Source organism: Thrips palmi, unplaced genomic scaffold (assembly GCF_012932325.1).
Source record: "Thrips palmi isolate BJ-2018 unplaced genomic scaffold, TpBJ-2018v1 HiC_scaffold_11, whole genome shotgun sequence".
NCBI classification, from domain to species: Eukaryota; Metazoa; Arthropoda; class Insecta; order Thysanoptera; family Thripidae; genus Thrips; species Thrips palmi.
The window spans coordinates 2477567-2489545 of NW_023144622.1; the positions used below are offsets into that span (position 1 = coordinate 2477567).

The 11979-nt window shown below is 37.4% G+C and overlaps 3 protein-coding genes across 3 annotated transcripts; 2 read left to right on the plus strand and 1 right to left on the minus strand.

Moving 5' to 3' along the window:
* Positions 1–69: 69 nt before the first annotated feature.
* LOC117639767 lies at positions 70–5844 on the minus strand. Its single transcript, XM_034375659.1, has 10 exons — positions 5794–5844; positions 5281–5390; positions 5112–5207; positions 4743–5019; positions 4459–4655; positions 4233–4371; positions 4017–4147; positions 3709–3946; positions 3385–3621; positions 70–3308 (listed from the first exon to the last, which is right to left on the minus strand). Exons 1-10 carry the CDS (start codon positions 5842–5844, stop codon positions 1755–1757), a joined length of 3030 nt encoding a protein of 1009 aa, XP_034231550.1. The 3' UTR covers positions 70–1754.
* A 261-nt stretch (positions 5845–6105) lies between these two features.
* On the plus strand, positions 6106–8407 carry LOC117639771 (phospholipase A2 group XV-like). The gene is made up of 8 exons (XM_034375663.1): positions 6106–6382; positions 6506–6648; positions 6747–6978; positions 7068–7295; positions 7401–7572; positions 7660–7782; positions 7864–8014; positions 8093–8407. The coding sequence occupies exons 1-8, from the start codon at positions 6268–6270 to the stop codon at positions 8168–8170; spliced, it is 1242 nt and encodes a 413-aa protein (XP_034231554.1). The 5' UTR covers positions 6106–6267; the 3' UTR covers positions 8171–8407.
* An 880-nt stretch (positions 8408–9287) lies between these two features.
* Positions 9288–11706, plus strand: LOC117639772 (PRA1 family protein 3). The gene is made up of 4 exons (XM_034375664.1): positions 9288–9656; positions 9767–9984; positions 10062–10178; positions 11000–11706. The coding sequence occupies exons 1-4, from the start codon at positions 9475–9477 to the stop codon at positions 11098–11100; spliced, it is 618 nt and encodes a 205-aa protein (XP_034231555.1). The 5' UTR covers positions 9288–9474; the 3' UTR covers positions 11101–11706.
* Positions 11707–11979: the final 273 nt, after the last annotated feature.

Sequence of the window (11979 nt, forward strand, 5' to 3'; positions counted from 1 at the left end):
CTTTTTACACGCCGACCGACCCATTGTGGGATCACCTTAAGGCTCGCTCAATAATGACCACCAGATAAGTGCATATGGTAAAAGTAAATTTATTGCTCTTTTCGTAAATCGGATAGACACATACACAAACACACCCTTTATTCTTCGCCATGATTGAGCACATCTCATTAAATTAAAATAAAAGGCGAGGCTGACAAGATGAAAATCATAGCAAAGAATAATAAAGTGACATTGCCCTAATACCAAACACCCAAAACATCTGCTGCACAAAAAACCCCACACATTGCTAGCAGAAAAGAACAGAAAATTATAAGTTTAATCACGTATACACAAAATAGAAAGAAAAAGATGGTTTCAACATTTTTTGATAAAGGATTTGCTGAGATCAAATAACATTTATAAGGATTCAAGCTTAATTTAGGTTTCACATGGTAAAGGGGGATGGTCAAGAATCCCTGCAAAAAAAAAAGAGAAAGTGGCAGTGGCTCTGCTTTGACATAAATTATTCTCCAAATTCATAAAAAGTGAGAAAAATGCAAATAAATGCACTCAATAGATTCACAGAATAGATGCAAAATCAGGAAATGAAATTCGACTGCAAAGATATTTTCCACAGATTGGTGTTTTGCTTAAGTACAAACTTCTTCAATACAGCATTACAAGTTATAATACAATATTATCACCAGATGAACTAAACTTAAATTTTGAATCAGTCCTGGTTGCCTACCCACCAAAGTTAACAGGTTTCTACAGTCAACCTTTCTAAAGAGTAGCCCTGAGCAGGCCATTGACCGTACAACATCAAAAAGATGACAAACTAAATTTAAGTACAGTATCCATATTTAAAAACAAACATCCCAATCAATAAAAATACCAGGAATGAAAAACTGAATAATGTACATATAAGAAGGCTTCAGATGACTCAGTAAAACAAATTAATGATGCTGTGACACAAATTGTTCGATAGTTTCTGAGAGAAATGTGCTTCCAATCTCAAAAGAAACAAAGTTCAGAGTTCAAATTTTTTACCAAGAAATTAAGTATAAAAATTATTACAAAGATAAAATATCACAACTCATTCCACAAGAAATCAAAACAATAAAGACCCTCCTTATCAAAACAGCAATGATGACTCACAGGGACAAGAAAAAAACAGCATGTAATTTATTTTAAACATGTAAAAACAAATCATAAACAGAATTTAACAGCCAACAAAATGAAAATAGAAAAGCCCCCTCGTAACCAATCCAATTGAATGACTGAATGTCTTAAACCCATGTATAACCAACACACTTGATTGCATAGTGAGAAATTAATTTACACTAACTCTGTTTCAATGAATTCATGCATGACAAAATGATTTTGACAAGTTTTCCTTTCACCGGAACAAAGAAAGGGTAAAAAGAAAATTTGACAAGAGATGGGCGACGAGGTGATCAAGGAAACTGCCCACATGAGCAAAAATGAACAAGAGCCTAGTTTTTTTTCTTCAAAACATGTGCTTCCTGGTGATGCAAAATCTTCCAGACGTTATACAAGAAAAAGTAAACATAGAAGATTAAAAAATATGCATTGGTTTCATAGAGTCACTCGACTACAAGTTCTATTTCAAGAATATTCACCATATTACAGTAGATATCACTATCTTCTTAACCATTCATCATAGTTAAGCATCTGCACTAGACTAAACTAAATTTAACATTCATTTGGTGTTTGATAAAGTCAGATATAAACCTCGATAAGGAACAAAAATATCACACCTTCAGTCCTTCCCCATTCTCACTACTGTCCTTGTCTTTCTCTGTATTACTTACATTTATGGTGTTGTTATTATACTGTTTTAAATAGGCAGCATACATGAGACGAGCTTGGTTTAAAACTCGAGTAACATCATGCTTGCGTACCATTTTGTCAAAGTGCATTGCCACTTCATTATAATCCATATTATTACGCATGATAAACTCTCGATGTTGCCGTAAAACCGTGAGACAGAGGAACATGAGAAATGGATTGCCACCACCAAAAACGGCGGGTGGTGGAAGTCTCGTTGAATAGTTGCCTGTAGGCAATGGGCGAGCACTACTGAGATCAATTGCTTCTTCACAATTGGTATTTGACGTAACCATGACCGCAGGATCAATAGAGCAATTTTCATCAACAAAACTTTTCTGTTGGTGAGCAGCACTACTTGAAGCAGCTCCAGTTTGATGGATGTCTGTATGTGTTTCTTCAGTTCCCATACTTTCTTTGGGAGTTCTATGAAAGTGGTTGGGAGATGACAGCTTTAGGCTATGAGGCCACTCATTGTCTTGGTCCAAGTCTACTTGCTCGTCAGGGGTTATGGGACTGGACTTAATAGGATTCTCCCAAATAAAAACATCATCTGTTCCATAGTTCGACCGAGTAGGAACTTTGAGCTCCTCTTTGCGGTGGTTCAATGATGCATCACTCTCTGTGTCCAAGTGAGTGGATCCACTACAGGCAGATTCTGTGTCTTCAGTGTCATCTGACAGTAAATTTTTTCTTGGGTTTGAGCCAAATACATGTCTGTCTAAACTGTCCAGTTCAATGCGCAGCTCCTGAGTCATAGAGGTAGTCATGGGAAAATACTCTGAATCATCTGGAGAACTGTCCTCACTTGTACTTCTGTCGTAAGTAGATGTAGAGTTACTTTCCACACTATCAAAGTTTCTTTGTTCACCATTTTTGAATGAGGACAAATCTGGGTTAGAGTCAAATACAGCATCATCAACACTTCCAAAACGCTCTTGTTTCCCCAAATTTGATTTATTCTTTTTGGGGCTCAATGAGTTGTTTCTCTTCAAATTGGAGAAGTTTAAAAACTCATTGAGGTTCTTCACGACACGAGTGTTCTCCTCTTTTTTGTTTTGAGATTCTTCTTGAATGGAATCGTGGTGCCTATCTAGCTTTTCTAAAGAAAGAAGTAAATTCTTGCAGCGACCAGACTGGAATTTTTCTTTTAAATGAGAACGAACACCACTGCGAGGAGAGCTGTCTTTTTCTGATGAAGGACGAAGTGAACGAGAGCTCCGATGATTGTTAGCATCTCTGTACTGCTCCAACTTGCTTTCAACATCAGCCTCTGAAGATGATGAAGGTAGTGCACCTCTTCCCAATGAGGAATCATCCAAACTAGCAAAAGGCTTGACTTTGACCCTTTGCAGCCTCCCTTTGACTGTGCCTGTTTCATCGAGACTTTGGTTTTGTCTTTGAACTGAAACATTGTGTTGAGGTCTGCTCCGAGGCATTAGTGATGCTCCTGATCCTTGTCTTCTCAGTGCACATACCTATACACCCAGAAAAGTTTATATTGAAATGAATTGTACCAGGAGAATTGATTTGAAAGATAAAAGGCCAAGTTACCTTAGTGTATGCATTTTCCCTGGGCGACTTCAACAATGGGCTGATAGGTGGTGGGGTGATCCCAGAGGGTGGAGCCAAAAATTGTACATCAAACAGTGGCAATTCTTTACTGTGGTAGCTTGGAATTGGCGGCAGAGAACTCCACATGACTTCCATCATTCTCAAAGCATCATCAAAGGCAAACTCTCGCTTCATTTCTAAAAGTAGCCAGCGGTAACAAAATAACAGATCATCAGCCTAAAAAAGAGACAACAACAGTGAATTATGTTTTAAAAATAACTATATGTTAAAATATTTGGTGACACATGGGGAAATTTCTTTTACCTGATGACTTTTGAGGTAGGAGTAGAACTCAGGGTCATAAAAAAGCAAACCATCAGTTAGGTGCTGAAAACGCAATGTCATAGCCTCTCCATCCAGCATAAAGTTTGGGCGCAATCGGCTCATGAGAGCACAAAAACAAATATAAGCATGTGCTTCATCCCCCATAGTGACTAATAATGGAGATGCAAGATCACTCATTCCTTGGCAATAGCTAACAGTTGGATGATTTAAAGCATATCTGAAAAAAAAAAAATACATTCAGAAGAAAATACCAGTAGGATGACAAAGAGGAGAGAAGTAAAGCTTACGTTGTCAATATGTTGAAAAGAGATGCTATATTCTGGTTATCGTCACTCCCGGCATAGAAGGGGTGGTGCCGATCAGTCCTCAAAACATCTTTACGAACCATAGTAGTTACATAACTCAAATCATGAGTCAGCTGAAGGATTGAATGTACAATGGCAAAAGATTTAGAGTGGGAGGGTAAAATATAAAACATTCAAACATTGTTCTTGGCAGCACACCTGATTTTTTTGTATCAGCTCTTTCCAGTACTCCCGAAGAGAATAATATTCCTGAGCTTTCATCTTCATGTAATCCATACGAGCTTTCCCAGACATTCCATCAGGATAAACATTCAAAATGTGTTTCCATACAACTTTTCTGAAACATTGAAAAAGAAAAAAAAAACTTGTAATTTCCCCTTGCTTTTTTTCTTTTAAAGTTTCTTTGTTACTTTTTGATATGAACCTTAAGCTGGGTTCAATGCCTCCGTAGTAGATTACTCTTCTCAACTCTCTGTCCTGAACAACCTGACCAATGGGATCCAGAAACATACGGAACTGAGCATCAGTGAGAGGAGGTTTCGGGGGCACAGCAGTGGATGGTGTAGACTGAGACTCTTCTCCTAGAAGAGCTCTTTGCACCAAACTAAATGTTTTTTCCACCTGAAAAAAAAAAGAATATCATATGAATCTAGTGTATCAAATCAAGCATCTAGATTTCATGTGTCTGATAGATATGTATTCATGTACCTGATTCAGAATTAGACCTGGTAGACGATGCTGCATTTTAGCTACACTGCCTTGGGAATGTTGATGACTTTGTTGTGAGTGTTGTAAAATAGGACGATTGGATTGGCTTCCTCCGCCCTGGAATTGCTGCATTTGTAACTGTGGCAGGCGAAGCGCCTCCAGACCTCGAATTGAAGGCATGATATCAACATCAGTTTGAGAAGCCTCATCCCATTCTTCTACATTTTCTTGAACTGACTTAACTTCAATTTGTAGTCCCAGACATGGTTCTGAAGCACTGTTGAACAAAATTGTTGTTTTTCACTTAAAAAAAAAAAAAAAAACATGGGCTCTTTTATGTTCTTATCCAAAAGTATAAAATGGACTTACCTAAGAAATGCTGCATCTAAATCCCAATCTGAGAGGAGAGAAAGATATGTCTCTTGACCATAATCATCAATAGCTCTATAAGCCACAGTGAATTCTCTGAAAATATAGAATTATGAGTAACTTTATAATAATTGCTGAGTATCATAATGAAGGAAAAAATATGTCATACCCCTTAAGATCAAATGCTTTGGCAATAATACTCTGTAGGACTTCGAATGATGTAATTTGAGGATCCACGCTAAATTTACGATATTCTGGCTGAAGCATGGCGCCACATTTCTGCAAACGGGACACATAACAAGTTACAAAGAAACTGCAGAAAATATGTAGAAGACAAAATAAATAGCCAGTCAATCTTCAAGATTGTGCCAAATAGTTAATTTTGTTGACACCCACAGTCTGACACCCACCCACGACACAAGAGATTTGTAGTCCAATCGATACGAATACAAGTATGTACATAATTACGCTACAGAAGACATAAAACACTAAGCTAATGCAATGAAATGAACAGTTATCCTAGGGCATACTCAAATAAAAGCATAAATGATCATTGATCAAAATCTTATTAAGTTTCCCGTTTGATAATATTAACAGCTTTAATACATAAACAAGGCATGTCTATCGTTTAATCAGTTATCATTTTGAAATGAATATAAAATAAACACCATATGCAACTAACCTGCACTTTGACACGTACAGCCTCTCGGCTGTACCCAAATACGCCCGACATGATTATTTAATGTGAGAAGCAGCTATCTTTACATAAAAGGCAAGTGGCAAACATGTGTGATACAAACAATTTGCACATTTTCAAGATAATCAGGGCACTATTTGATTTTCCGATATTTCTCTACAAAACCGTCTGCTTTTTCTTTTGCCTTGGCTCACAGGATAAACGGGTTTCGCCGTTATATTGCTATTGCTATTAGACCGGGGAAGACCACCAGGGGGAGCCACCGCCCCCGCTGTTGTTGTTGTTCCATCCCCCCTCCACTTCCACTTCGTCATATCATCTTAAGCGATCTGTTGTTGTCAGTCGACTCGACTGTCGCTTCTTTTGCGTGATTACTGCTCCTGCTTCTCCTTGAGGCTGTCCTCATGTTTCCATTGTGGTGACCGTGACTCTTCTGGAGCTTCTCATCGGGTTGACACAATGCTCATATCGGTTCCCAGGTTGGGATTCCTCTTTTTCCTGACCTATGCCTTTGGTGTGGGTTACTTTGTGTCTTCTGCTCCTGCTGCTTCGGGTGTCGTTCCAGTCATTCTTAGTGAGTTTCACCATATTCGTCCAATGGCGTTGAAAGTTGCTTTTGACTCAGAATGCCTGTTTTTAATTCAAAGAACTTCCACTTGTCACACATTTATTGGTCTTTGTTTGTTTTGACTGGTAGTTCCAGGGGATGGAGGCAGCCAATTAGAAGCCAAACTGTCAAAGTCACAGGTCGTGCATTATGTGTGTGGCAAGAACACGAATGACTTCTTTAATATTTGGTTGAATTTAGAGCTTCTTGTGCCAATTGTCATTGATTGCTGGGTACGTATTACGGATATGATTTCAGGGTGGCAGATTTTCTGCTGCTGTCATGCCTCTTGACCTTTGATCTAATTTATTCACCATTATCTGCCCCCAAGGTTGACAACATCAAACTGGTGTACAATGCCACAACCAGGAAAACAGAAACTCCACCAGGTGTTGTTACAAGAGTACCTGGATTTGGCAATTCATCGGTGGTGGAATGGTTGGACCCAAGTGAAGCCTCTCCTGGAGCTTACTTCAAAGACATTGGAAACATGCTAGTTGGAAAAGGCCACAACAGAAATTCATCTTTACGAGGTGCACCTTATGATTTCCGACGTGCTCCTAGTAAGTTTTGAACATCCAAAACTCTTACTCCTCACAAATTTAAGAGAAGAATGAGTGTGTTATATTTCTGGTTTCTTTCCTCTGTTTAGATGAACATCAAGAATTTTTCATTGCTTTCAAGTCTCTAGTTGAGGAAACTTACAGCATAAATGGAAATGTGCCTGTCCTCTTGATTGCTCACAGCATGGGTGGGCCTTTGACTTTAGTGTTCCTCCAGCAGCAGACCCAGGCATGGAAGAATAAGTACATTCGAGCTCTTGTCACTCTGAGTGGGGCTTGGGGTGGGTCTGTGAAGGCTCTCAAAGTTTTTGCTGTAGGTGAGGACCTTTACTATGAATTTTTCACACATTTCAAAATCTGCCTCCTATACTTTTCATTTTGTGGTAAGTCACATGACATATGCAAACACCAATATTTTACAGGAGATGATTTGGGATCATATGTGCTACGTCAAAGTATTCTCCGAGAGATGCAAATTACTTCTCCAAGTTTGTCATGGTTATTGCCTTCATCAATTTTCTGGAAAACAACTGAGGTGCTGGTACAGAGTGGAACCCGGAACTACACCTTAAATGATCTGAAGGACTATTTTGAGTAAGTATAATCAATAAGCTATCACATCAGAATATGACTGCAGGCTCTGTTGAGCTTCTTAATGTTTTTCTATGGCATGTTTTTCAGTGACATAAATTATCCTACAGGCTGGGAAATGCGTAAGGATGTGGAACAGTTCTCACTTAATTTCTCTCCTCCCGGTGTGGAGGTACATTGCTTGCATGGCTATGGTGTGGACACTGTTGACAGGTCGGTAAAATGAGACTTTATCCTGTACTCCAAAACACTCTTAAGTGCTGTCACTGATAATAAGTCTGACTTTGTTTCCAGCATGATTTTCAAACCTGGCAAATTCCCTGATGGGTATCCAAGTTTTGTGTATGGCGATGGAGATGGTACTGTCAACAAGAGAAGTTTAGAGGGGTGTGTGCATTGGATTGGACATCAAAAGCAGAAAGTTTATCATCAAACTTTCCCTAAAGTAAGCCCATAATGTTAAAAGTTAAAATGATGCTCTATTTTTATGCAGTAAAAAATGACATTTTTCTTCAATTTCTAGGTAGATCATATGCAAATCTTGACGGATGCTAATGTCCTTGACTACATCCAGCAGCTTGTCACCCGTAAGCTGAAATAATTTTTCTAATGTGCTCAAACAATTCTAAAATTTTAAATAAAATATAAGTACGCCTGATACTGGAGATATAGACTGGTAAACTGGGTATATAATTTTACTGTCAAGTCTACTGTGTCACTATTTTGGTAAACTTCTCTATTTTTGTTCTTTTGAAACTAGGCTTGTTTGTCATGTCAAAAAATGCAGAAGTTGCTCTCTTGTTAAGAAACCCTATTTAAAATAAAATATTCACACATATTCATGTATCTCTATCAACCAAAGAACAGGGACTTTTGCAGAGTATTATAAGATATGCATTGGTATTAATAGGCTTTGTCAAATTGAGGAGAACAATATGTTTTGGTGAGGTGGGGAGGCAGGGAGTCTATTGCTTTCTGGAAAGTAGGGCCCTGCCCCCCACTTCACCTCTCCCTCAACCATACTGTAATCTTTTAATTGTTAGTCAGTTAATTTCCTTAACTTGATTCAAAAATAAATTATTACCCACTGAATGCGTTGGTTACAAATGACTTATCAACTGTGCATCTTGCAGTGAAATGCTTTTCGTATGGTACATTTTTAATGTGCTGGTAGTATATTGTATTATTTTTTGCAGTTTACTAGAAAAACAATCCTATTGTAACTTTATTGAAAATCTGTGATATACATCCTCTCAGGAACTTTTGTCCTGCGAAATCACTTCAACTTTTGAAGTCCTGTAGAAGAAGAAACTCTTTGGTTCTCGAGTTCCTGAATTTTTTATGTGAATGTTTCACTGTGAAATTATATAAATATATATACTAATATTTATTTGTTGTCTATTGACATTTTGTTTTACCCACACTCCTACCTACTCCTACCTGTCCTGTCAGGGAAGTCTGAACCTACTGATTTTTGCGAAAGTCGGAAATGCATGTTCTGAACCTAAACAGGTTTTGATATGCTCTGAGAAAAAGTTGAGTTAAGTTTAAAGGAAAAGGAGCATCCGAACATCAGTGAGAGGACTTTAAGCACAGTTCCTCACACCACAGCCTCCCTAGCCCGCCTTTGGCTTTGAGCCCAAGCTCTTGCTTCTGGATGCTTGATTTTTCATACAGGCTCCATTGTAGCCTCGTGCAGTTCCACCCTTTTTTTTTGTTGTGTTCTGCCAGATATAAACATGACGTCATGTCGATCGTTGTAGTCGTCTGCACTGCATTTTGATGAGTTGAGGTGCTTTGTTTCTCTGAGGAAACGACTGTGTTAGTTTATCGTCCGCCCAGATAAAGCTCTGCTCTGTCTCTGCTCAGTGTCGGTTTCGATTTTCGAACGACGTGACAGTGACAATGGCTCCTGAACTGAAAATGGCTCCTTTGCGGAGACTCGACGACTTCCTCTTGAATTCTGCCCGTTATCAACTTCCTAACTTTTCGGACATTGATAAATGGGGAAACAGAGTCACTAACAACTTTTTGTATTACCAAACAAATTACTTCCTCTTGGCGATCATGATTTTCCTGCTAGTCGCGTAAGTACCTAATTTATGGCATGAAAGTGAATTTTCATCACCTGCTTGGTTACTTTCCTTTCGAATGAAACTGACTCAAATTAATTCTCTCATGTTTCTCTCTTTTTCAGAGTCATTCATCCCATTGAAATGTTAAGCGGTATGACTGCAATGGTGCTAGCATTTGGTTTATTCTATTACTTCACCAATGCAAAGCCTGAGGCTGATCGCTTCAAAAAGGAACATCCCCTCTTAAGTGTTGGTCTGATGCTGACTGTTGGCTACTTCTTTGTGTATGTAATTGGCGGAGTCATGGTTTTTGTTTTTGGAACATTGCTTCCTATTTTTGGTAAGAAATTACTGCATTTTCCTCAACCAGTTTTAAAATGTCAGTTTTTCTTCTAATTTACTTTTGTGTTTTTCCAGTGGCTTTCATCCATGCTTCATTACGCATGAGAACAATCAAAAACAAGATAGTCAACAAAATCGAAGGACTTGACGTATTCCAGAAAACACCCATGGGCTACTTTCTTGATTCCCTCGGTATGATGCCCGATATAATATCTTAAGCTGTCTCTCAAAACAACATTGTTATATTCTGTATTTCTTCTTGCTTTCGTCATTTGTAAAGGTGCGAATTTGTCACTGCGACATCTTGTCAAGTCGAATCAATTTATGATGAATTTAATTATTTGCCATTTAACTACTATTCCTCAGTTTTAAATGCCCATACATCTATGTACATTACTGAGCTTTCAATTTGAGTGAGAACTGTTAATTTAGAAAACTAAGATTTTAACCCTTTGGGGAATAAAGCTAAATTAATACAACGTTTGGTCGGTTCTAAGTCGTAACCAACTTTAAGATTGACCAAAAGTGAAATTTTCTTCACTATCCGATTTTTTACTTGAAATTGGTAAAAAGTATGCGACTTAGAATTGAGTAAATACAGTGGTTTGAGGTAACATTTCTCTTTAGAAATCTTTGATGCCAGCAACTTTATATTTCTTTGTACCTTTCTATTTGCTTTGAAAACCCTAGTTATGCACCTATATGTAAGATAGACTTTATGAGCCAAAAGAGGATATGATGTTTTATGTTTGCACTGAGGGAGATTTTTTTTTTTTTTTTTTTTCTCTAGTGTCAAGCACCATAAAGACAAAAGCAATCACTTTAATTGCATGTATTAAAAGCTGTGTTAATTTTATAGTTTCATTAATATTATTTTTTTCTTTTGTATGTGTTGTGTTTGTCATTTTATGAAGGTTCCAATGAATCACCTGTCTCTCACTCTCCAATAGACTCAGTCTCAGAGCTTTTTTCTATCGTTTCCCATGAATAATTTCCGTGTTTGTTTTGTGCAGTAGAAGAAGCGAATGCAGTAGAAGTCGACTTCGAAACACAACTTATGAGGAAAGCTAAGGGGCTGCTCCAGGATATTGGGAATAAGGAGAAATTAAAGTAAATTGTTGCGCGACATCATTGACGTCAATAATTTTCAAAACACGACTTGTAAAGACTGGGCTGAGCTTTTGTGATACTAGTTAGTCCTTGCCATGTTTCTATCCCCTCTCAGTTTGAATGGCTATCAGCATATAATTATTTATGTAGCATCTTTGATTAATTTTATTGTTTGTGACCTGTAATGACCTAAGATTTTCAGAGCTGTGGTTTATGTTATAGTTATGGTGTTCTAACAATGCTCTGTTAAAAGTTTGATGATGTATGCAAAAAAACAAACTATTTTGTGAACATGAGACATCTGAAAAACAACAAAATCTACTGGGACATTTGTTCAGTGGTGATTCTTCCCTCTTAATTGGTACTTTTCTCTCTTAGACACTAGAACACTTTGTGATAATTTTGACATCTACTGTGAAATGTTAGCACAGAGTATTAGGTTTGTATCTATGTTGTACTTTTATCTAAATGTTACTTTTTTGAACTGCGATATGTAAAATTGGTAAGACAGAGAAACTTTACCAAAAAAAAGTACTAATTTGTAATTTATTATATGTTCTTCCTTTGACTCCATGCATGATATTAAAATAAATAAAAAGGAGAAAAATAACTTTGGATTTTGATGATTTTTATGTCCATTTGAACTAGGTTCTCTCCTCACTGTTGAAAGATAAATTTCAATTTGTAAAATCCCTCACAAAGCTGTTGATGACTTGTGTGGGATTCACGTTTGTTGAGTAGTATTTTCCGTGTTTCTTCCTGTGTAGAAATATGACGTTGTGTGCATTCAAAGGGTTACTCTTCAAAAAATGACAACAACATAAAACAATGTTTGACATCATCGTTTGTAAATTTAGACAAAAAGGATTTCTTCTTCACTTTA

Bases quoted from the DNA above. Each gene is read 5' to 3' on its own strand.
- LOC117639767 (XM_034375659.1), bottom strand. From the start codon at position 5,844: ATGTCGGGCGTATTTGGGTACAGCCGAGAGGCTGTACGTGTCAAAGTG. The intron at 3,947-4,016 runs GTAAGCTTTACT...TTTTTTTTTCAG, and splicing joins CTTTTCAACATATTGACAAC to ATATGCTTTAAATCATCCAA. The intron at 3,309-3,384 runs GTAACTTGGCCT...CTGGGTGTATAG, and splicing joins GGGAAAATGCATACACTAAG to GTATGTGCACTGAGAAGACA.
- LOC117639771 (XM_034375663.1), top strand. From the start codon at position 6,268: ATGCTCATATCGGTTCCCAGGTTGGGATTCCTCTTTTTCCTGACCTAT. The intron at 6,383-6,505 runs GTGAGTTTCACC...TTTGACTGGTAG, and splicing joins TGTCGTTCCAGTCATTCTTA to TTCCAGGGGATGGAGGCAGC. The intron at 7,783-7,863 runs GTCGGTAAAATG...CTTTGTTTCCAG, and splicing joins GGTGTGGACACTGTTGACAG to CATGATTTTCAAACCTGGCA.
- LOC117639772 (XM_034375664.1), top strand. From the start codon at position 9,475: ATGGCTCCTGAACTGAAAATGGCTCCTTTGCGGAGACTCGACGACTTC. The intron at 9,985-10,061 runs GTAAGAAATTAC...GTGTTTTTCCAG, and splicing joins AACATTGCTTCCTATTTTTG to TGGCTTTCATCCATGCTTCA. The intron at 10,179-10,999 runs GTATGATGCCCG...TGTTTTGTGCAG, and splicing joins CTACTTTCTTGATTCCCTCG to TAGAAGAAGCGAATGCAGTA.